This window comes from Pristiophorus japonicus, chromosome 3 (genome assembly GCF_044704955.1).
Source record: "Pristiophorus japonicus isolate sPriJap1 chromosome 3, sPriJap1.hap1, whole genome shotgun sequence".
In the NCBI taxonomy this organism is placed as follows: domain Eukaryota; kingdom Metazoa; phylum Chordata; class Chondrichthyes; family Pristiophoridae; genus Pristiophorus; species Pristiophorus japonicus.
Window position 1 is genome coordinate 160,615,655 of NC_091979.1, and position 24,094 is coordinate 160,639,748.

The 24,094-nt window shown below is 43.0% G+C and overlaps 1 protein-coding gene across 1 annotated transcript in view; it reads right to left on the bottom strand.

Annotated features, from left to right (window-relative positions):
* The window catches only part of LOC139259133 (diacylglycerol kinase beta), an 805,220-nt gene that overhangs the window by 412,321 nt on the left and 368,805 nt on the right, over window positions 1-24,094 (bottom strand). The window contains exon 13 of the mRNA XM_070874836.1: window positions 902-1,000. Within this exon, the coding sequence (XP_070730937.1) occupies window positions 902-1,000 (99 nt within the window). The remainder of the gene's footprint in view (window positions 1-901; window positions 1,001-24,094) is intronic.

Genomic DNA, 24,094 nt, shown 5'->3' on the forward strand with positions numbered 1-24,094 from the left:
AGATTGCATTCACTTGATTTCATAATATCTTCACCTTTATGCTTTAATGTTCTAATCGGCTTACTTCTAGGTTGGTTCTTACAACTGGGGTAGCACGTAGGTGAACCGGATTCATATGCCATACCAATGGTTGACCAGTAGGATAGTACATTCATGAGACAAAACAGATGGATAAAGCATTAAAGCTCGCAACATAAATGTACCTTATAAAAGAAAATTGGTAATTACTAATAAATCTGATCATATGTGAAATCAGTAGGTGGCAGCAGGTCATTAATGAACTCAAACTTAACCCCATATTCGTATGAGCTTTGTAACCCTACAATCCTCTTATTACTCCAGCATCTCGCCATGAAAATACTCACAATTTGATTAATTTGTAAACTAATGTCTTGCTTTGTCACACACCAGTAGAAAAGTCCCAAATAACCAAACCTGCCCATAGCATTTACACTTCAATAGTAATTTTTCTGCAAGAGAACAATTAGCCTATAATTATTCACAATACCCACACTGCATATTAAAATCTACTTGAAAAAATTGGGGACCATTTTAAAAGCAAGAAATGGTGACTAATTTAATTATTTACTTCAAACAATACTTGGTGTTAAAAAGACAGAAATGAGAAAAAGATCAATCTGTTCTGTCACTCAGGATTTTCACAGAATTTTTAAAATCTTCCTCCTGCTTTTGCACCTACACCCTTTACTTTCCGTTGAATCAAAAATTGATCCCTTGCCTTTTGAATATTTCGACCATGTCAACATTTATTATGTGAGAATGCCAGGAGTGAATGCACAAAACAGGAAGTTGAAAAGATATGTGGAAAGTAAAGAAAAATTAAACCTGAAATGTTCAAGCACTGTAAAAGAAATTCTAAACTGCTGAAGTCTTTTCTTACCAGAACTACAGGACATATGTAGGAAGGAAGTAAAATGTGGTCCTTTAGTTGGCCACCATCACATTCAGGTTTGATGTGTGGGACACATTTGTTGTGAAGCTGCAATAAAAAAAATACAAGCAATAAGTAACTCAAGCTCGACATGACGTACAGCTAAAGATAAACATAGCAATTAACGAGAGAGGGTGATACAGCAAAATATATTCTAATGCAATTCACGGACGACAAAAATGAAAGCTCAAGGATCGCATATCGATATATTACGATTAAAACAATGTGTACGTTTTTCAAACAATTATTTTTATTGAAAATCTTGCAATCACAAAGCAAAAGACAAGGAGTGAAAATACATTAAGTGCTCGGTGCACAAGTAGCTGAGGCCTGTAAGCAGGTTACCCATAAGTGCTCTGAGCTGCAGAGTAAAATATGGCATGGAGAAAAATAGAGCATATGGTAACCTAAAAAATAAAAAAAATCAATAGATAAATAAAAAAACTGAACTCAGGCGATGTTTGACATATTAGCTTTGAAATGAAGATCCTCTTGGATCTTTCAGGCAGCACTGATATATCTGTGAAAAAAATCTGTCTGCTGACCTGACTCTAGCCATTTGCGAAAATCCCGTAAATGTTGTGTCAAAAGCTGTTTGACAAAGTGCTGCACAGAAGCCTTGCGGATAAAGTTAAGGTCCATGGTATTATAGGAATTAGGGCAGCACGGATTGGAAATTTGTTGAAAGATAGAAAACTGAGTGCGGTGGTGAATGGATGTTTATTGGACTGGGGATACATAAACGCTTGCATTCCTCAGGAGTCAGTGTTGGGTCCATTGACCTTCTTTGTTATTCTTTATTTCAGAAAGCATTTGACAAGGTGCTACATAAAAGGTTACTGCACAAGATAAAAGTTGGGGGTAATATATTAGCATGGATAGAGGATTGGCTAACAAACAGAAAACAGAGAGTCGGGATAAATGGTTCATTCTCTGGTTGGCAATCAGTAACTATTGGGGTGCCGCAGGGATCAGTGCTGGGACCCCAACTATTTACAATCTTTATTAACGACTTGGACTGAGTGTAATGTAGCCAAGTTTGCTGACGATACAAAGATGGGAGGAAAAGAAGTGTGAAGAGGACACAAAAAAATCTGCAAAAGGACATAAGACAGGCTAAGTGAGTGTGCAAAAATTTGGCAGATGGAGTATAATGTTGGAAAGTATGAGGTCATGCACTTTGGCAGAAAAAAATCAAAGAGTAAGTTATTATTTAAATGGAGAAAGATTGCAAAGTGCTGAAGTACAGTGGAACCTGGGGGTACTTATGCATGAAACACAAAAAGATAGTATGCAGGTACAGCAAGTGTTCAGGAAGGTCAATGGAATCTTGGCCTTTATTGCAAAGGGGATGGAGTATAAAAGCAGGGAAGTCTTGCTACAGCTATACAGGGTATTGGTGAGGCCACACCTGGAATACTGCATGCAGTTTTGGTTTTCATTTTTACGAAAGGATATACTTGCTTTGGAGGCAGTTCAGAGAAGGTTCACTAGGTTGATTCTGGAGATGAGGGGGTTGACTTATGAGGAAAGGTTGAGTAGGTTGGGTCTCTACTCATTGGAATTCAGAAGAATGAGAGTGATCATATCGAAACGTATAAGATTATGAGGGGGCTTGGCAAGGTGGATGCAGAGAGGATGTTTCCACTGATGGGGGGGGGGGACTAGAGGGCATGATCTTAGAATAAGGGGCTGCCCTATAAAACTGAGATAAGGAGAAATTTCTTCTCTCAGAGGGTTGTAAATCTGTGCAATTTGCTGCTTCAGAGAGCTGTGGAAGCTGGGACATTGAATAAATATAAGACAGAAATAGACAGTTTCTTAAACATTAAGGGGATAAGGAGTTATGGGGAGCGGGCAGGGAAGTGGAGCTGAGTCCATGATCAGATCAGCCATGATCTTATTGAATGGCAGAGCAGGCTTGAGGGGCCGTATGGCCTACTCCTGCTCCTATTTCTTGTGTTCTTATGTTCTTATTCATATATAGACAAGCTGGTAATGGGGGCAAAATAGGAACATTTGCAAGCAACACAGAAAGACAGACTGTGATTAACATGAAAAGGACTGCCAGTGATTTCACAAAGACACAGTTAGGTTAGTAGATTGGACAGATGTCAAATGAAATGTAATGCAGAGATGTGACATGATACATTTTAGAAGGAAAAAATTAAGACGTGGACATAAACATTAAATGATGACTTTAAGTGGAACAAAGACACTTCGGAGCTTCCAATACAAAAACCTTTAAAAGTGGGAGAACAAGTTGATAAAGTTGTAAACATTGCATATTGGATCCTAGCTTTCATAAATAGAGGCAGAGAGTACATTATCTCATTGCTTATGTTAAACTTGTATAAGTTATTGATTATGGTTAGAATACTGTATCCAGCTTCAGGTGCTCTACTTTAGGAAGAATGCCAAGGCCATAGAGAAAGTATAGAAGATATTCACTTAGATATCAGGGATAATAATTTTTAGTTTTGAGAAGAGACTAGATAACTGGGCCAATTATTATTAGAACAGAAGGTTCAGAGGAGATCTGATAGAGATGTGCACAATTAAGAGGGATTTTGATAAGATAAATAGGGAAAAACAATTTCCACTGATTGGTGAGTCAGTAACTGGAGGGCATAAATTTAACACAACAAATAGAACAAAAGGAGATGTTTGGAGAAACTTTTTATCCAGAGATTTTTTAGGATATGACACAATGTTGGAAGCAAAAAGCATAATTGATTTTAAAAGGGTAGCGTTTAAGTATTTGAAAAAGACAATTTTAAAAGGGTTTTGGAAAATGACAGGGAAATAGAACTAAGTGCATAGTTCTTTCAGTGAGCTCACACAGGCATGATGGACCAAATTGCCTCCTGTAAAGCTCTATGATTATATGAATGCCAATAATGCAGTTCCTTACAGGTGAATTTCACAAACCTGAGGCAAATTTGGCAATACTGAAAGACATTTCTGTATGACTAAAGTCTAGCTGAAGCACATTCTCTGTGCTAGGTATAAAATTCCCATTTGTGCCTTTGCCCCTTTTATGCTAATACTCTCACTGGTTTGTTTTTACCTGCATCATAGGATTACATTATTGCACAGAAACAGGCCATTCGGCCCAACCAGGCCATGCTGGCGTTTATGCTCCACTCGAGCCTCCTCCCATCTTTCCTCATCTAAATCGATCAGCATTTGATTTTGGTTCAAAAGTGAAACTTTTTCTGAATAAATTAGCTAAAACGTTGTATTGTAACAGTTGTATTGTAATTCATAAATGGTACTTCACTGGTAAAGCACAGCAATATACAATTAAGAAAATGCTTTGGGCTCCCAACTCATGGTAATATTTACAATTGCTGCAGATCATGATCCAACACCCCTTGCTGCGCTAGCCCTGAACCGCATCTTTCTCCAGTTTCTCTCCTACCTCCCCTCATGCCCTCTCCGAGCTCATTCTATCTATGAGACACACCTCCTGCTCCCTTGACCCTATTCCTACTAAGCAGCAGACAACCAAACTTCCCTTCCTAGGCCGACATTGTAAATGGTTCCCTCTCCTCAGGTACTAGTGGGGTACCGCAAGGTTCTGTGCTGGGCCCCAGCTGTTTACATTGTACATTAATGATTTAGACGAGGGGATTAAATGTAGTATCTCCAAATTTGCGGATGACACTAAGTTGGGTGGCAGTGTGAGCTGCGAGGAGGATGCTATGAGGCTGCAGAGTGACTTGGATAGGTTAGGTGAGTGGGCAAATGCATGGCAGATGAAGTATAATGTGGATAAATGTGAGGTTATCCACTTTGGTGGTAAAAACAGAGAGACAGACTATTATCTGAATGGTGACAGATTAGGAAAAGGAGAGGTGCAGCGAGACCTGGGTGTCATGGTACATCAGTCATTGAAGGTTGGCATGCAGGTACAGCAGGCGGTTAAGAAAGCAAATGGCATGTTGGCCTTTATAGCGAGGGGATTTGAGTACAGGGGCAGGGAAATGTTGCTACAGTTGTACAGAGCCTTGGTGAGGCCACACCTGGAGTATTGTGTACAGTTTTGGTCCCTTAACTTGAGGAAGGACATTCTTGCTATTGAGGGAGTGCAGCGAAGGTTCACCAGACTGATTCCCGGGATGGCGGGACTGAATATCAAGAAAGACTGGATCAACTGGGCTTGTATTCACTGGAGTTCAGAAGAATGAGAGGGGATCTCATAGAAACGTTTAAAATTCTGACGGGTTTAGACAGGTTAGATGCAGGAAGAATGTTCCCAATGTTGGGGAAGTCCAGAACCAGGGGTCACAGTCTAAAGATAAGGGGTAGGACCGAGATGAGGAGGAACTTCTTCACCCAGAAAGTGGTGAACCTGTGGAATTCTCTACCACAGAAAGTTGTTGAGGCCAATTCACTAAATATATTCAAAAAGGAGTTAGATGTAGTCCTTACTACTAGGGGGATCAAGGGGGATGGCGAGAAAGCAGGAAGGGGGTACTGAAGTTGCGTGTTCAGCCATAAACTCATTGAATGACGGTGCAGGCTCGAAGGGCCGAATGGCCTACTCCTGCACCTATTTTCTATGTTTCTATGTACTGTCACCCTCTTTTTCCAAACTATCACCACCCTTCTCAAAAAATCAACCTTGATCCCCTCTGTCCTTGCAAACTACCATTCCATTTCCAACCTCCCTTTCATCTCCAAACTCCTTAAATGTACTGTCGCCTCCCAAATTCGTGCCCATCTTCCCTGCAACTCCATGTTTGAACCTCTCCAATTAGATTTCTGCCCCTGCCACAGCACCAAAACAGACCTAATCAAAGTCACAAGTGTGACTGTGATGTGGTAAACTTTCCCTCCTCGTCCTTTGCAACCACTCTGCAGCCTCTGGCACTGTCGACCATACCAACCTCATCCAACGCCTCTCCACAGTTGTCCGGCTGAGTGGGATTGTCATCACTTAGTTACACTCTTATCTATCCAGTCGTAGCCAAAGAGTCTCCTGCTCCCACCCCACATCTTTACTTCTGGAGTCTCCCAAGGATCTATCCTTGGCCTCTTTCTCTTCCTCATCTACATCTCCCTCAGCGGTATCATTCAGAGTCGTGGGGCCAGGTTCCACATGTACGCTGACAATACCGAGCTCTACTTCTCTCTCCACTTCTCTCGGCCACTTCCACTTCCTCGGAGTCGTCAGCCTGCTTGTCTGACATACAATCCTGGATGAGCTGAAAGATCCTGCAAGACACTGCCTCGGATTAAAGCAGTTTGCTTGCAACCTCAGCTTCCTATTCCCTGTTATAAAGGCCACCTATTTTCATCTCCACTAAAATCGCTCATCTCCAGCCCTGCCTCAATTCATCTGCTGCTGAAACTCTCATCAATGCCTCGTCATTTCCAAACATGATCATTTTAATGCGCTACTGGCCGGCCTCCCATCTACTATCCTCTGTAAACTTAAGCTCATCCAAAGCTTTATTGCCCGTGTCCTAACCTGCAGCAAGTCATGCTCATCCATCATGCTCACTGACCTACATTGTCTCAAATTTATAATTCTCATGTTCAAATCCCTCAATGGGCCATCTATCCCTACCTTTGTAACCTCCTCCAGCCCTACATCCCTTGGAAAACTCTTATGTTCTTCCAACTCTGGCCTCTTGCACATCGCCCACTCCCTTTGCCCTACCATTAGCAGCTGTGCCTTTCAGCCGTATAGGCTCTGGAATTCCCTCCATAAACCTCCTCACCTTTCTACTCCTCATTCCTCCTTTAACAGCCTTCTTAAAACCTCTCTTTGACCAAGCTTTAGTCACCTCTCCGAATATCTTTTTTGGCTTGGAATCAGTTTTATAATGATTCTAAAGTGCCAAAGGACATGGTAATACAACCCAGCAGGGAGTCAACATCGTCAGAAGGGGAAAAAATTGTCAAAAATGTAATGGAAAAACCACCACTTTAGACAAGGGGGCTCCTTGTGCGATAACTGTTTTCCAGATTTCTTTTATGATTCAGGATCAAAAGGTGGCATGTTCTTGAAAATCCACGGCAGTTCTGAAATGCTTAATTATCAGGCAAGTACCCGTCAGGGCAATATTTTAAATAGTTCTGCTCTTAGAAAACACACAAAATGTAATCTGTCGATTGGCAGCTAACTGCAATGCCAGTGCTCGTCACTACATTGTTTAGGAGAAGGTTATGATAGACTGGTGTAGAACATATTTTTGCCAGTTATTTGTACTGCAGGAGCTTGATGCAGTAAGTTCACTATAACTACATAAACCTTCACAGATGTAAAGCTTGTGTGATTTAATGTCAGTTTTCTCACTCCATTTGTCAATCAGAGGCAGTGTGAAGTATATGTTCTGATGTCCAGCTCCTGGAAGGTTTTGTGTGTTTCCTACCATCATCCACCCCGTGGTGAAGCCTACAATTTTATGACTCTACTTAGTCTACAGGTTTAACAGAAATGATTCAACGATAAAAAATAAAGGCCAAACAATGTGCATGAGTAAAGCCGCAGGACTCTGATGCTTTCTATCCTGGCTAGAGCTGTATCTGGCAATAATCTTTAAATATTTTATTTTCACATATGGCATATTTCACAGTGTGTGTGAGAACAACAGCTGCTGGTAACTTCTTTCATGCTCTATTGGCTGGAGAAAGACAGAGTAATACCACTTTAAAACATGTTGACGATTAAAATTAACATGTGGGCGAGTACGAGAAACACAATGGCAGATTGAAAGAGGCAATTTAGGATTTCCTCCACAGGACTAGCACTAACTTTACCTAAGATGGGGATTGCAGGCTCATTTTTGAAAATGAACAATTAAATTGCAACAAATGATCAAGTTCAAATAGGGTATCTGTTGATAAAATGATGACACTACAGGCAGTTCCTCACTGCTCGACAACAGTTTTGGTTGGGCCTGTGAAGTAGAACATTCACAGTAGGCAATTTTGGAATATTAATGAGAATTTCATTTTTTTTTTAATTCATTATCGGGATGTGGGTGTTGCTGGCAAGGCCAGCGTTAATTGCTCATCCCTAGTTGCCCTCGGAAAGGTGGTGGTGGGTCTTTTTCTTGAATCGCTGCAGTTCAATGAAAAGCAGTGAAAGCATGTGACAACTGTTGACAAGAGTCTGACCAGCAGTTCCCCGTTGAAATCGCTTAGAAGGAGATGGGTTTCCTCTTCAATAACTTGAGTCACATTAACTGAATCGGAACAGTCACAGTTAGCTCCATGAGACTAGATTCAGCTGAAGTGAAAAGGACTTGATAACTTAAGCAGTTAAATTTACATAAAGTATGTAATTATGTCAAGCAATTGTAAATACAAACAGAAAATGGTATATGTACTGATGCTATACCTCCACAGTACTTCAACAATTTCAAAACTAAATCCAGAGCCAATTAACAGGCAAACCACCTCCCCCCCCACCCCGCCCTGCCCCATCCCCCCACTTTTCTAGGAGTCTAAGGAAATAGGCTTGAGCTGGCTCATTGGGCTAGTTTCCATGTGCTGGCAGGAAATCAGGCAGCAGCTATTAAAGGGCTGCTGTTTGTCACGAAAGGGCAAATTGTGACAGGCATGTTGACTAATTGTTCACAATGATACGCCGCATACATTTGTGCAGCACTGCTATTTCTGACACCCGTGTGTTCTGCTGCAGAAAGTGCACTAAAGAAGGGTGGCCCTATTTGGGGCTGAAGGCCACCTTGCAGTAAAAACTCAGGAGGAAGGCAACCAACTAAGTTCATGCAGTCACCCAAGTACCTTGTACCTGGCTCCAAATGAGCAAACTTGCTGGTATCAGTATTAAGGTGCAGGTAACTGTACTCAATTTTACTCACAGTTCTTGCAGAGTCCATCAAACATGGCATAAACCTAAGCTGAGAACTGAACTGTCACACCCCCTGGAAAGTAACATTTAAAGCACTGCACAGCCTTGCACTTTTGCATATACTCTTCCATTGTGCCAAAGCTGCATGGCACACTTTTCTTGAAGGTGGAGGTAGCTTTCAATGCCCAGTAAACAGGCATCCAGTTAAGACATCCAGGCCGAGATTCTCCTTTGTTATTGAGGTTTCTCAATGGGGTAAGCAGCCATGGATGGACAGAATCACCTCTTCTTCTAAGAGTCGTATACCCAGTGTTTCTTCTCCTTCAAATATTATGGACACCGTGAATTGATATAGAATAAGGCAACATGACTGATTCTTAGATAACTGTTCATGTACAAAATGATGTATCAGCGGTCAGATGCCTCCTGAACAGTAATTGAGTACACCCTTGGGGTTGATATGAAGGACCTTGATGCCCATATGAGTGTCATCCATCACTCCTTGCACTCGTAGGATCTCAATTAAAAGCGGGACACCCTTCCACAGGAAAAGCAATGAAGGTGTTGTCCCTTAAAAAACATTTCTCACTTGCTTGATACCAGTTTGCACTGCAGTTTCCCTGATGTGGCAGATGTTCCATGTAGCGAATCAGAAAGACACCATTGGCATGAAAGCTTTATGTTCTGGTGACTTCCCTTCAATGGGAAGAACTGTCATTGTTGCACATGTTGTCCGGAGTGGGGTGACCCTGCAGCAGATGGCAAAGCTCGGGGACAGTCGCTCTTATGATGTGGATAAGGCAAACTCAGGTCTCCTCTTGTATATCCACATAAATGTAGAAGGGTTTATAAACACGGGTCCTGGCAGATTGATGGATGCCTCAGATGTTATACCATCTGCATTTATTGGCTTCATTAACTTGTCTTCCAAAAAAGGCATGCAGGGTGTTCGAAATATCCATCCTTACCACTTTGTAAGTGTGATTTAAATGCTATCAGCAATCAAAAATAATGAAGGAAAGCAATGGCAGGAAGAAACCCTTGAAATGCAAAAATGACAAACTATCCAGCAAAATGCAATTCAAACTGCAAAAAGGAACAGCAACTTTTATCAACAACAAAATACCTTTAAGAAGCCTGTTTAAGATTGTGAAATCCCAAGGGCCCAGTTTACATGGGCAGTGGTTCACCCAAAGTTGGAAAAGTCAATGTTGGACCTTTTAACTCAATTTTAATACAGAAATGAGGCCCACGTATATTAGTAGCAAACTACCCATAGGAAAATTGGATGTCGACAAATTGGGTACATATCTGATTTTCAGTCAAAGCATTGGAAAAATTGGGACTAAAATGTTCTAAGTGACTCCATCTGAGGTCTGAATACTTTGATTGATTCTGCAGCAAGAAGTTTGACTGCAGACTGAACCCAGAGTTCACTTATGAAGCACACCTGGAGTCCACTTAGCAAGTTTACAGTGCATTTCCACATGGCACGTGGCAATGTGGGGAAGATCTTTTGGCTGTAGCTTCTTTTTTTATGTAAACTGGACACAACTAGAGACACGTTGAGAATAAGATGCGAGCAACTCAACCCACATAAAAAACAAATATATACATTGGGGATCCCCCTTTTGGATCCTTATTATTGTTGATTTTTCCAAGTGTTGAAATTCATCCATCGAAAGTATTATCGACAATAATTCTGTTTATAACGATGGCAACTATTGCATAGCTATCTTCTTTTTAATTTAAATATTTAAAAAAGATATGGTGGAAATAATTGAAACTGAATTCTGAATGGGCTTGATTGTTCCTAAATTTGAAATTTTACCATATGTAGGCTAAATGATACAACAAAGGGTTTCTTTAAATTAATCACATGCCTAATGTCACAAAATACATTTTATTCAGCATGTATTATTTATTGCATGCTGTCAATAATTAGAGTTTAACAAAAAATAATGTCGAGCAGGGGTTCAGAAACAGTGAACACACTAGTGATACGATAAGATTTTACAGTAGGTGCACACTTCAAAGAGCTATCCAAGATCACAAATACAGAAAACAAACTCTGGATCCTACATAATTAATGCTCTGATGATTGCAGTTTCCATGAGCCACCCTTGGCACAAATTACAGAATCTATTTGACTTCAATCGAATTACTCGGCAGCTCTTAGATCTACTTCTACTGATATTTAACCCTCTCCCACTCAACTGCTGAAAACACCCACTCAACATCTTCTCAACCATCCTTCTACAGCTGAAGAGATTTTCTTTCTATTGCACTCCAGCTTTATATAATTCCTTGATATCTTCTCTCCAAATCTCCTCGTGGTATGCGGCAATCTCCTATAAAGGTGGTATCTGAATGACCTTCCCCATGGCTTTTGAAATTACTTATCAGCCAGCTGCTCAACAGCACACAAGAGTGATTTAATTCTTTTATTTTCCTCCCTCACAATGGAGAAACAGTCTTCTAACATTAATTTTGAAATTAGGAAAGTGCCTTGTGAGGGAACAGTAAACCTCTGTCTTACTATTCAAAGTACCAAGAATTAGAGAAATTACCAGATTTTATTTTCTAAGTATCACTGTAACCTCTTTTAATTTTAATATACATATATAATTTTACATAAATATAAAGTTAATATTGATGATTAAAACTACATTTTGGGGAATTGGAGGCTGCAGTGGGTTATCACACTAAACATTCATCCCTGAAACGTGTCTTCAATCTAAACAAATGTGTCTTCTCTCTATGCGGGTTCTATATGAAATGACTTGAGGTCGCCTCAACTCAGTTACTAATGACCAGGAATCAACAGCATAAAACAACCCCAATTTTAGCACAATGTTGAGGCAGAGTTGAGGAAGATTTGCTCCACTTCGAACTGCTATATCTACCTCGGAGTGAGTGATGCTGGCACTGGGTGCTGAGTGAAAGCTTTGTTACTCTGAGCCCTGACATCTCTCAGCTTATTGAATGCAAACATGGACATTTCTTTCAAATGCATGTTCTAAGGCACAGCTTGCAACGTTAACAAACTGCGTCATAAACAAAGTGGGAAGTTGACAATTCGGAGAGAGCGGGACTTTCTGGTAAGTTGGTGAGTCCTCACTGAAATTTAATCTTAACATTCAGGATTTAACTTCGAACATTAAAAACTGCAAGACAGCAGTTAAGCAATTAACAGTTGAGAATTTGGTGAGAGTGGTAATTCGGTGTAGATGGGGAAGGAAGTGCTCCTTTTAGTTGAAGTAGTTAGTTTAAAATAAACCAAGTGAATTAATTACACAAAACTTTAATTAAGTAAATATATGAAATAAGGTTATATGGAGATGCCTGTGCAGGAAATGCGCTGCATCTGCAGCATGTGGAAGTTTATGGACAGCAGCACGTTCCCACACAACCACATCTGCAGTGTTTGCAAGTTGAGGAACTTTGGAGAGTTGTTGAGCTAGAGTCCAAGGTGCAGATATTGCGATGCATCAGGGAGGGGGAGAGTTACCTGGACATTTTGACCCAGGAGGCAGTCACACCCCTTAGGTTAGGGAATGGTTTAGATTATTTAGTGATCAGGAGGATGTGACTGCGACTCAGGCAGGTAAGGGACTACAGATGCAGTGGTGGAGGAGCCTCAGCCTTTGCCATTGTCCAACAGGTATGAGGTACTTGCCACCAGTGTGGATGAAAATAAAGACTGCAGGGAGGATGGGCAAATTGACCACGCACTGTAGTACAGGAGGTCATTCAAGTGGAGGGATCGTAAAGGAATATGGTAGTGGATAGCATAGTCACGGGAATAGATACTGTTATCTGCAACTGCAACCAGGAGTCCGGAAGGCCGTGCTTCCTGCCCGGTGCCAGGGTTAAGGACACCTTCTCGTAGCTGGAGAAGAACTTGGAGAAGGAGGGGAAGGATCTAGTTGTTGTGGTCCACATTGAAAGTTGGCATACAGGTACAGCAGGTGGTGAAGAAGGCAAATGGAATGTTGGCCTTCATAGCTAGGGGATTTGAGTATAGGAGCAGGGAAGTCTTACTGCAGTTGAACAGGGTCTTGGTGAGGCCTCATCTGGAATATTGTGTTCAGTTTTGGTCTCCTAATCTGAGGAAGGACGTTCTTGCTATTGAGGGAGTGCAGCGAAGGTTCACCAGACTGATTCTCGGGATGGCAGGACTGACATATGAGAAGAGGCTGGATCGACTGGGCCTTTATACACTGGAGTTTAGAAGGATGAGAGGGGATCTCATAGAAACATATAAAATTCTGACGGGACTGGACAGATTAGATGCGGGAAGAATGTTCCCGATGTTGGGGAAGTCCAGAACCAGGGGGCATAGTCTAAGGATAAGGGGTAATCCATTTAGGACTGAGATGAGGAGAAACTTCTTCACTCAGAGAGTTGTCAACCTGTGGAATTCCCTACTGCAGAGAGTTGTTGATGCCAGTTCATTGGATATATTCAAGAGGGAGTTATATATGGCCTTTAGGGCTAAAGGGATCAAGGGGTATGGTGGGAAAGCAGCAAAGGGATACTGAGGTGAATGATCATCGATGATCTTAGTGAATGGTGGTGCAGGTTCAAAGGGCCGAAGGGCCTACTCCTACACCTATTTTCTATGTTCTATGTTTCTATGAACCAACGACATAGGTAGACTAGGAATGAGGTTCAGCTGAGGGAGTTTGAAGAGCTAGGGTATAAATTAAAAAGTAGAACCTCAAAGGTAATAATCTCTGCATTACTACATGGGCCACGCACATATTGGCATATGGACAAAGAGATTAGAGGTTTAAATGTGTGGCTCAAAGAGTGGTATGGGAGGCAGGGTTTCAATTCATGGGTCATGGCACCAGTACTGGGGAAAGAGGGAGCTGTTCTGTTGGGATTGATTTTGGGCTGGGACCAGTGTCCTGCCAAATTGAATATCTAGATTGGTAGATAGGGCTTTAAACTAATATGGGGGAGGGAGGGTTTAGATAAGGGTAAATTTATATGTCTGAAGAGAAAAGTCAAGTCTGTAGAGCAAAGTAGCGATTTGGGTTAAATCAAGCAGGTTGTGTCAGGAAGGGACAAGGGGTTGGAAATTCGTTACTGTCCATTTTTAGGTGTTAATTCAGGCAGAACGGTAATAATAGCGCCTTGAAAAAGTTTGCACCTCCCACCGAGAAATTTGTTGGAATCGGGCTAAGAGCTGACAGGGGCGCTAAATTAGCCATTACACACTTGACCTGGGAGGGCGCTAATGCAAATGCTTGCATTAAATTCTGGAATCTATTGCGCATGCATTGAAGTTCGATTTGTAATCCCGGGAAAAGTTAAGTCTTAAAGGCAGGCATAGTAATGCACCCATTAGAGTTTTCAAAATTACTTGTTTTCAAGCTATACTGTTATGTCCGTCTGCCGCTGCAAACTCGGAGGCTCACACAGCGTGCTCTGTGCAAACGTTGCACTAACTGTGACCTTCGAGGAAAGCGGCTCCTCATCCCTTTAAGTAGCCACCAGTTAATGACTGTGGAAGGCTGTACCAACTATTTTTTCTGATTTGATTAGTGGCGGTCACTAAATGAGGTGGTCGGACCGAATTTAGCGAGCGGGGCGTTAGCGCGGTCATTGCACCCAACTGACCTCATGATCCAATTGATAGTCAGCAACCAGGCACTAGCTTTTCATGCCCCAGTTAGCCCTCAACTGAATTTTCCGGCGGAGCGCTAAAAGCTGCTATTATGCTCGCTTTAACGCCACTTCTGGTCACAGGGTCTAGTAAGGGGTCAGAGGGTCTAATAAGAAGGAGGAACTGTGGGAAATCCTTATTAGTCGGGAAATTGTGTTGGGGAAATTGATGGGATTGAAGGCCGATAAATCCCCAGGGCCTGATGGACTGCATCCCAGAGTACTTAAGGAGGTGGCCTTGGAAATAGCAGATTCATTGACAGTCATATCCAACATTCCATAGACTCTGGATCAGTTCCTATGGAGTGGCGGGTAGCCAATGTAACCCCACTTTTTTTTAAAAAGGAGAGAGAAAACAGGAAATTATAGACCGGTCAGCCTGACATCGGTAGTGGGTAAAATGATGGTATCAATTATTAAGGATGTCATAGCAGCGCATTTGGAAAGAGATGACATGATAGGTCCAAGTCAGCATGGATTTGTGAAAGGGAAGTCATGCTTGACAAATCTTCTGGAATTTTTTGAGGATGTTTCCAGTAGAGTGGACAAGGGAGAACCATTTGATGTGGTGTATTTGGACTTTCAATAGGCTTTCGACAAGGTCCCAAACAAGAGATTAATGTGCAAAGTTAAAGCACATGGGATTGTGGGTAGTGTGCTGACGTGGATTGAGAACTGGTTGGCAGACAGAGAGGAGTAAATGGGTACTTTTCAGAATGGCAGGCAGTGACTAGTGGGGTACCGCAAGGTTCTGTGCTGGGGCCCCAGCTGTTTACATTGTGCATTAATGATTTAGACGAGGGGATTAAATGTAGTATCTCCAAATTTGCGGATGACACTAAGTTGGGTGACAGTGTGAGCTGTGAGGAGGATGCTATGAGGCTGCAGAGTGACTTGGATAGGTTAGGTGAGTGGGCAAATGCATGGCAGATGAAGTATAATGTGGATAAATGTCAGATTATCCACTTTGGTGGTAAAAACAGAGAGACAGACTATTATCTGAATGGTGACAGATTAGGAAAAGGGGAGGTGCAGCGAGACCTGGGTGTCATGGTACATCAGTCATTGAAGGTTGGCATGCAGGTACAGCAAGTAGTTAATAAAGCAAATGGCATGTTGGCCTTCATAGCGAGGGGATTTGAGTACAGGGACAGGGAGGTGTTACTACAGTTGTACAGGGCCTTGGTGAGGCCACACCTTGGAGTATTGTGTACAGTTTTGGTCTCCTAACTTGTGGAAGGACATTTTTGCTATTGAGGGAGTGCAGCAAAGGTTCACCAGACTGACTCCTGGGATGGCGGGACTGACATATCAGAAAAGATTGGATCAACTGGGCTTGTATTCACTGGAGTTCAGAAGACTGAGAGGGGATCTCATAGAAACGTTTAAAATTCTGACGGGTTTAGACAGGTTAGATGCAGGAAGAATGTTCCCAATGTTGGGGAAGTCCAGAACCAGGGGTCACAGTCTAAGGATAAGGGGTAAGCTATTTAGGACCGAGATGAGGAGAAATTTCTTCACCCAGAGAGTGGTGAACCTGTGGAATTCTCTACCACAGAAATTTGTTGAGGCCAATTCACTAAATATATTCAAAAAGGAGTTAGATGTAGTCCTTACTACTAGGGGGATCAAGGGGTATAGCGAGAAAGCAGGAATTGGGTACTGAAGTTGCATGTTCAGCCATGAACTCATTGAATGGTGGTGCAGGATCGAAGGGCCGAATGGCCTACTCCTGCACCTATTTTCTATGTTTCTATAACTGAGGCACTAGACAACCAAATTTCCACCAATGGGCCCAAGTTTCCCCAGGTGTTGCTTGTATTTTTTTGGAGCAACTAGTTTTTTTTTGGAGTATCTTAAAAATCGCAATTCTCCCCATTTAGTTTGCTCCAGTTTAAGTGAATTAGTTCAGTTTCTTTTTAGTTCAGTTTTTTTTCTCAAAAGGGGGCGTTACCAGCCACTTACGTCTGTTTTGGCCATTTAAGCAAGTTTCGCCAGCGAAAAGTTACTCCAAACTAACTTGGGCCAGTGTATGTGTCCACCTTTGTACGCTCAGAAAAACCTTGCGGGGACTTAAGAAATCAGCTCAAGTAGCCAGAAATTGGGGGGGGGGGCGAGGGGGGGAGGGAAGTGAGATGATTTTCAAAAGCACTAAACACCTTCACAACAACATTAACGAAGCATAAATACATTTAAAGCACCAAGCACTAAACAAAGCAGAAAAATAAGCATTTAATAACAAATAAAAAATACAAGGAAGTTGAGAGAACCGGCACCAAGACTTACAAAGCACTAAACCAAGCACAAAAAGTAATAAGCAATTAATTAATAAAAAATAGAATGAACCCTGCACCTAAAGCACCAAGACCAAAGTAATAAGCAATCAATCAATAACAAATAAAAAGTAGAAGTCCTACTTTTATGTGAAGGGAAGGCGGGGGGGGGGGCTGGCGGGGTGGTGGTGGGAGGGGGAGGAAGATGGTGGGGGGAGGGGTAGGAGGAGGGTGGGGGAGAGGAGTGGGGTGGGGGGGGGGGAGAGGCAGGGGTGTGGGGGGGGAAGCCGGGGAGAGGAGGGGGGAAGAGGGGGGAAGAGGAAAGTACCCTCTTGATGAAATGATACAAATCCTCAGGATAAATGGGTCCTTTTCCGGTTGGAAATCGGTGGTTAGTGGCGTGCCACAGGGATCAGTGCTGGGACCACAACTGTTTACAATATACATAGATGACCTGGAAGAGGGGACAGATTGTAGTGTAACAAAATTTGCGGATGACACAAAGACTAGTGGGAAAGCGGGTTGTGTAGAGGACACAGAGAGGCTGCAAAGAGATTTAGAAAGGTTAAGCGAATGGGCTAAGGTTTGGCAGATGGAATACAATCTCGTAAAGTGTGAGGTCATCCACCTTGGGGAAAAAAAACAGTAAAAGGGAATATTATTTGAATGAGGAGAAATTACAACATGCTGCGGTGCAGTGGGACCTGGGGGTCCTTGTGCATGAATCCCAAAAAGTTAGTTTGCAGGTACAGCAGGTATTCAGGAAGGCGAATGGAATGTTGGTCTTCATTGCGAGAGGGATGGAGTCCAAAAGCAGGGAGGTCCTTCTGCAACTGTATAGGGTATTGGTGAGGCCGCACCTGGAGTACTGCGTGCAGTTTTGGTCACCTTACTTAAGGAAGGATATACTAGCTTTGGAGGGGGTACACAGACGATTCACTAGGCTGATTCCGGAGATGAGGGAGTTACCTTATGATGATAGATTGAGCAGACTGGGTCTTTACTCGTTGGAGTTCAGAAGGATGAGGGGTGATCTTATAGAAACAGTTAAAATAATGAAAGGGATAGACAAAATAGAGGCAGAGAGGTTGTTTCCACTGGTTGGGGAGACTAGAACTAGGGGGCACAGCCTCAAAATACGGGGGAGCCAATTTAAAACCGAGTTGAGAAGGAATTTCTTCTCCCAGAAGGTTGTGAATCTGTGGAATTCTCTGCCCAAGGAAGCAGTTGAGGCTAGCTCATTGAATGTAGTCAAGTCACAGATAGATAAATTTTTGACCCATAAGGGAGTTAAGGGTTATGGGGAGCGAGCGGGTAAGTGGAGCTGAGTCCACGGCCAGATCAGCCATGATCTTGTTGAGTGGCGGAGCAGGCTCGAGGGGCTAGATGGCCTACTCCTGTTCCTAATTCTTATGTACAACGAGAAACTCTTGCACAAGCAAAGCATTCATTTCTCCGAGACTGCCCCAATCCTGCCCCCAAACAGCGGGCAACGTTAAACAGACGAGCCTGCCCAGGTCCCGTCTCACTCACGTCTTGCCCCGAATCTCTTTGCTTTCCCACTATCTCCGCCTCCCCCTCCCCCGCCCCCCCCCCCCCCCCGCAGAATATCGCCGAGACAGTCCCAAGGAACACTCGACACCCTCAGTCAGGGACAGCAATCAAGGCTTCGACCATATTTGCCAGATGCTCCCGGAGACCACGTTCTGCTGCACCGAGAAATCTCCATCTCGTTCATAATGAGTTCGAGATCTTCCTTCTTGATGGTCACTTTTGCCAGCTCCTACTCCCTTTCTTGTTTGGCTTTCTGTTCCCGGGATCCCCTGTCTCCGATGACGGATATTGCCGTCTCCAGGTCCGAGCTCAGGATCTCCTTCTCCTCCGCATAGTCGGTCACCCGCTTCAGGAGCCCATTCGGCCAGGGCTCGGGGCGGCGTGCTTCGGGCCCCTCCCACACAGCCTGCAGAGATTCGGGGGCGAGGAGCTACTGCACATGCGCGCACACTCTAGTTCCGCCCCCCACTGGACGTGGTACGCTACGCCGAGCCCGAAGACGTCCCGAGGAGCGAGGAGAATTCCTCGGTAAGTTTTTGGCGCGCTTTTTGTTCCAGAAAGTTGGCATGTTCTAAGTGTCGTGGCAAACTTGGGCCCAATATGAGTGGAGCCAAGAAATATCAAAGGGCAGAAAAGACTGGTGGGAGTAGTTTATAGGCCCCACTAACAGTAATCATAGTGTTAAACAGAGTATAAATCAGGAAATTAGAGGAGCATGTAACATAGAAAATAGGTGCAGGAGTAGGCCATTCAGCCCTTCGAGCCTGCACCACCATTCAATATGATCATGGCTGATCATGCAACTTCAGTACCCCATTCCTGCTTTCTCTCCATACCCCTTGATCCCTTTAGCCATAAGGGCCACATCTAACTCCCTTTTGAATATATCTAACAAGCTGGCCTCAACAACTTTCTGTAATAGAGAATTCCACAGGTTCACTTTCTGAGTGAAAAAGTTTATCCTCATCTCGGTCTTAAATGGTTTACCCCTTATCCTTAAGACTGTGTCCCCTGGTTCTGGACTTCCCCAACATTGGGAACATTCTTCCTGCATCTAACCTGTCTAATCCCGTCTGAATTTATGTTTCTATGAGATTCCCTCTCATTCTTCTAAATTCCAGTGAATATAAGCCTAGTCGATCCTGTCTTTCTTCATATGTCAGTCCTGCCATCCTGGGAATCAGTCTGGTGAACCTTCGCTGCACTCCCTCAATAGCAAGAATGTTCTTCCTCAGATTAGGAGACCAAAACTGTACACAATATTCAAGGTGTGGCCTCACCAAGGCCCTGTACAACTGCAGTATGACCTCCCTGCTCCTATACTCAATTCCTCTCGCTATGAAGGCCAACATGCCATTTGCCTTCTTCATCACCTGCTGTACCTGCATGCCAACTTTCAATGACTGATGTACCATGACACCCAGGTCTCGTTGCACCTCCCCTTTTCCTAATCTGTCACCATTCAGATAATATTCTGTCGTCCTGTTTTGCCATTGAAGTGGATAACCTCACATTTAGCTACATAAAACTGCATCTGCATGCATTTGCCCACTCACCTAACCTGTCCAAGTCACCCTGCAGTCAGTTTTTATGTTCCCTGAAAGCTTACTCTCATAACAAATGTAATGCAATAATCATGAAGGACTTTAATCTTCATATAGACTGGGCAAACTAAATGGGCAAAAGTAACTTGGAGGACGAGTTCATGGAATGCATCCAAGACAGTTTTCTGGAACAATATGTCGAGGAACCAAGTAGGGAACAGGCTATTTTAGATCTAGTACAAAAGCAAAATACAGCAGAAACTGGAAATCTGAAAGAGAGAGAAAATGCTGGAAATACTCAGCAGGTCAGGCAGCCTCTGTGAAGAGAGGAACAGAGTAACGGTTCAGCTTGATGACCTTTTGTCAGAACTCAGATGATGAAAGTTCATCAAAATGAAACATTAACGCTTTTTCTTTCTCCACAGATGCTGCCTGACCTGCTGAGTATTTCCATCAGTTCCTGTGTTTTTATTTTAGATCTAGTACCGTGTAAAGAGACAGGGCTAATTAGTAATTTTATTATAAAGGATCCTCTGGGAAGTGTGATCATAATATGATGAATTTTATATCAGGCTTGAGAGTGATGAGGTTAAGTCCAAAACCAGGGTCTTAAATTTAAACAAAGCCAATTACGGAGGCATGAGAGGTGCGCTGGCTGAGATAGATTGGGAAATTAGATTAAAGGTATGACGGTAGTTCAGCAATGGTAAACATTTAAAAAAAAAACATTCATAATTCTCAACAAATATAAATTCCCTTGAGGAATAAAAACTCCACTGGAAAAGTGGTTAAGTCATTGCTAACTAGAGAAGTTAAGGAAAGTATTAGATTAAAAGAAGAAGCTTACAATATTGCCAAAAATAGTATCCTGAGGATTAGTAGGGTTTTAAAAATCAGCAAAGGATGACCAAGAAATTGATTGAGAGAAAATAGAATATGAGAGTAAACTAGCAAGAAATATAAAAACAGATTGTAAGAGCAAACTAAGAGATCAGTGAAAGTAAATGTGGGTCCATTAGAGGCAGAGACAGGAGAAATTATAATGGGGAATAAGGAAATGACAGAGGTATTAAACAAATATCTTGTGTCTATCTTCATAGTAGAGGACACAAAGAACATACTGGAAATTGTGGAGAACTAACGGTCTAATGAGAGTGAGAAATGTAAAGTAATTAATATTAGTAAAGACAAAGTGCTGGAAAAATTAATGGGACTAAAAGCTGACAAATCCCCTGGACCTGATGGCCGACATCCTAGGGGTTTGAAAGAGGTGGCTATAGAGATAGTGGATGCATTGGTTGTCATCTTCCAAAATTCCATAGATTCTAGAACAGTTTCCACAGATTCGAAGGAGGGTAATGTATCCCCGCTATTTAAGAAAGGAGCAAGAGAAAATGGGGAACTACAGACCAGTTAACCTGACATCAGTAGTAGGGAAAATGCTAGAATCTATTATTAAGGACGAGGCACTTAGAAAATAATATTAGGATTGGACAGAGTCAATATGGATTTATGAAAGGGAATTCATATTTGACAAATCTGTTATAGTTTTTTTGAGGTTGTAACTAGTAGAATAGTTAAGGGGGAACCAGTGGATGTGGTGTATTTGGATTTTCAGAAGGCATTCCATAAGGTGTCACACAAGAGGTTATTGAACAAAATTTGGGCTCATGGGATTGTGGTAATATACCAGCATGGATTGAGGATGGGTTAATGGACAGAAAACAGAGAGTTTGGGTTGGCAGGCTGTAACTAGTGGGGTGCCGCAAGGATCGGTGCTTGAGCCTCAGGTATTCACAATCTATATCAATGATTTGGATGAGTGGACCAAATGTAATACAGGTTATAACTCTCCAGTCCGGGACTCTCTAATCCAGAAACATCCATGGTTTGGCTTTAGTTGGGTCTGAGGCAGAGGAGGGTTTATTGAGAAAAAGTTTTGATTGGCTGGAACGGTTGTCAGTGAGTGTGTTTGGCGATCGGCTGGAGCAGTTCTCAGTCAGTGAGTGTGTGCGTCGGTGCTGAGGAAGCCGCCCACAGGCTGCTAGCATGCACACACACACACAGGAGCCCGGGCGCAGTCGACAGGTACCGGTAAGCATGACCTCCCGTGGTTCAGAAAATTCTCTGTTCCGGCACTGGTCATGTCCCGAGGGTGCCGGACCAGAGAGGTCCAACCTGTATATCCAACTTTGCTGATGATACAAAGCTAGGTGGGAATGTAAGTTGTGAGGAGGATACATTGAAGACTGAGGTTGATAGATTTGTGTGCAATAAAGGAATCAAGCGATATGGCGGGAAAGTCGAGTTGAAGAAGTTGTTCAGCCATGATCTTATTGAATGGCAGAGAAGGCTCATTCGGCCATACAGCCAACTTTTGCTCCTGCTCGTATTATGTTCTTCAGTCTCCTCTGTACAGCCTAAACACACCCATTTCTGAATGAAGAACTCAAGACAATGTACTCTGCTGACATTAGCTGAGCTGATTCTCAGAAGATGGTGTGTTACCCAGTGCTGACCCCCTTACCTAGGAGGGAGCACTAACAGGCAACGGGGATAAAAGTACGAGCAGCCAGCCACCACAGGGAGCAGCGCCGTGAGCAGGTACGAGAGGGCGACAAAGGAGAACAGGGCGACTACATTTGACGTCACAGGAAGGCAGGGAAGTGATTGGTTGGTGAGTTTTTCTCTCTCATTTCTTGCTTTAAATTAAGGGCCTTAGATTAGGGGCCGGGATTAATAACTAATTACCAAATCTAATTAATTAAATACATTACAGATGTCAGGACAGGTGATGTGCTTCTGCTGTTGCATGTGGGAGCTGGTTGACCCCATTGAGGTCCATCGTAACCACATCTGTAGCAAGTGTCTGCAGCTCGAGGAACTTCGGCTTCGTGTTGATGAGCTGGAGTCCAAGCTACAGACACTGTGACATATCAGGGAGGGGGGAGAGTTACCAGGAGGCCACGATCCAGGAGCTAGTCACAACAATTAGAGCAATTAATTCAAATTCGATCTGTGGTCAGGGACAGGAGGGTATGACTACGAGTGAAGGAGGTATCGGGACTCAAGATGGAGTGATGGAGGAGTCTCAGCCCTTGCTTTCCTCCAACAGGTTCGAGACTCGTATGGACGAGAGCAGGGACTGCACGGATAATAGAAACATAGAAAATAGGTGCAGGAGTAGGCCATTCGGTCCTTCGAACCAGCACCGCCATTCAATAAGATCATGGTTTATCATTCCCTCAGTACCCCTTTCCTGCTTTCTCTCCATACCCCTTGATCTCTTTAGCCGTAAGGGCCATATCTAACTCCCTCTTGAATATATCCAATGAACTGGATCAACAACTCTCTGCGGCAAGGAATTCCATAGGTTAACAACTCTCTGAGTGAAGAAGTTTCTCCTCATCTCAGTCCGAAAAGGTCTACCCCTTATCCTAAGACTACGTCCCCTGGTTCTGGACTTCCCCAACATCGGGAACATTCTTCCTGCATCTAACCTGTCCAGTCCCGTCAGAATCTTATACTTTTTTATGAGATCCCCTCTCATCCTTCTAAACTCCAATGTATAAAGGTCCAGTTGATCCAGTCTCTCCTCAGATGTCAGTCTAGCCATCCCTGGAATCAGTCTGGTGAACCTTCACTGCACTCCCTCAATAGCAAGAACGTCCTTCCTCAGATTAGGAGACCAAAACTGAACACAATATTCCAAGTGAGGCCTCACCAAGGGCCTGTACAACTGCAGTAAGACCTCCCTGCTCCTATACTGAAATCCCCTAGCTATGAAGGCCAACATACCATTTGCCTTCTTCACCGCCTGCTGTACCTGCATGCCAACTTTCAATGACTGATGTACCATGACACCCTGGTCTCGTTGCACCTCTCCTTTTCCTAATCTGCCGCCATTCAGATAATATTCTGCCTTCGTGATTTTTCCCCCAAAATGGATAACCTCACATTTATCCACATTATACTGCATCTGCCATGTATTTGCCCATTCACCTAACCTGTCCAAGTCACCCTGCAGCCTCTTAGCGTCCTCCTCACAGCTCACACCGCCACTCAGTTTAATGTCATCTGCAAACTTGGAGATATTACACTCAATTCCTTCATCTAAATCATTAATATATATTGTAAAGAGCTGGGGTCCCAGCACTGAGCCCTGCGGCACTCCATGAGTCACTGCCTGCCATTCTGAAAAGGATCCGTTTAGCCCGACTCTCTGCTTCCTATCTGCCAACCAGTTCTCTATCCACGTCAGTAC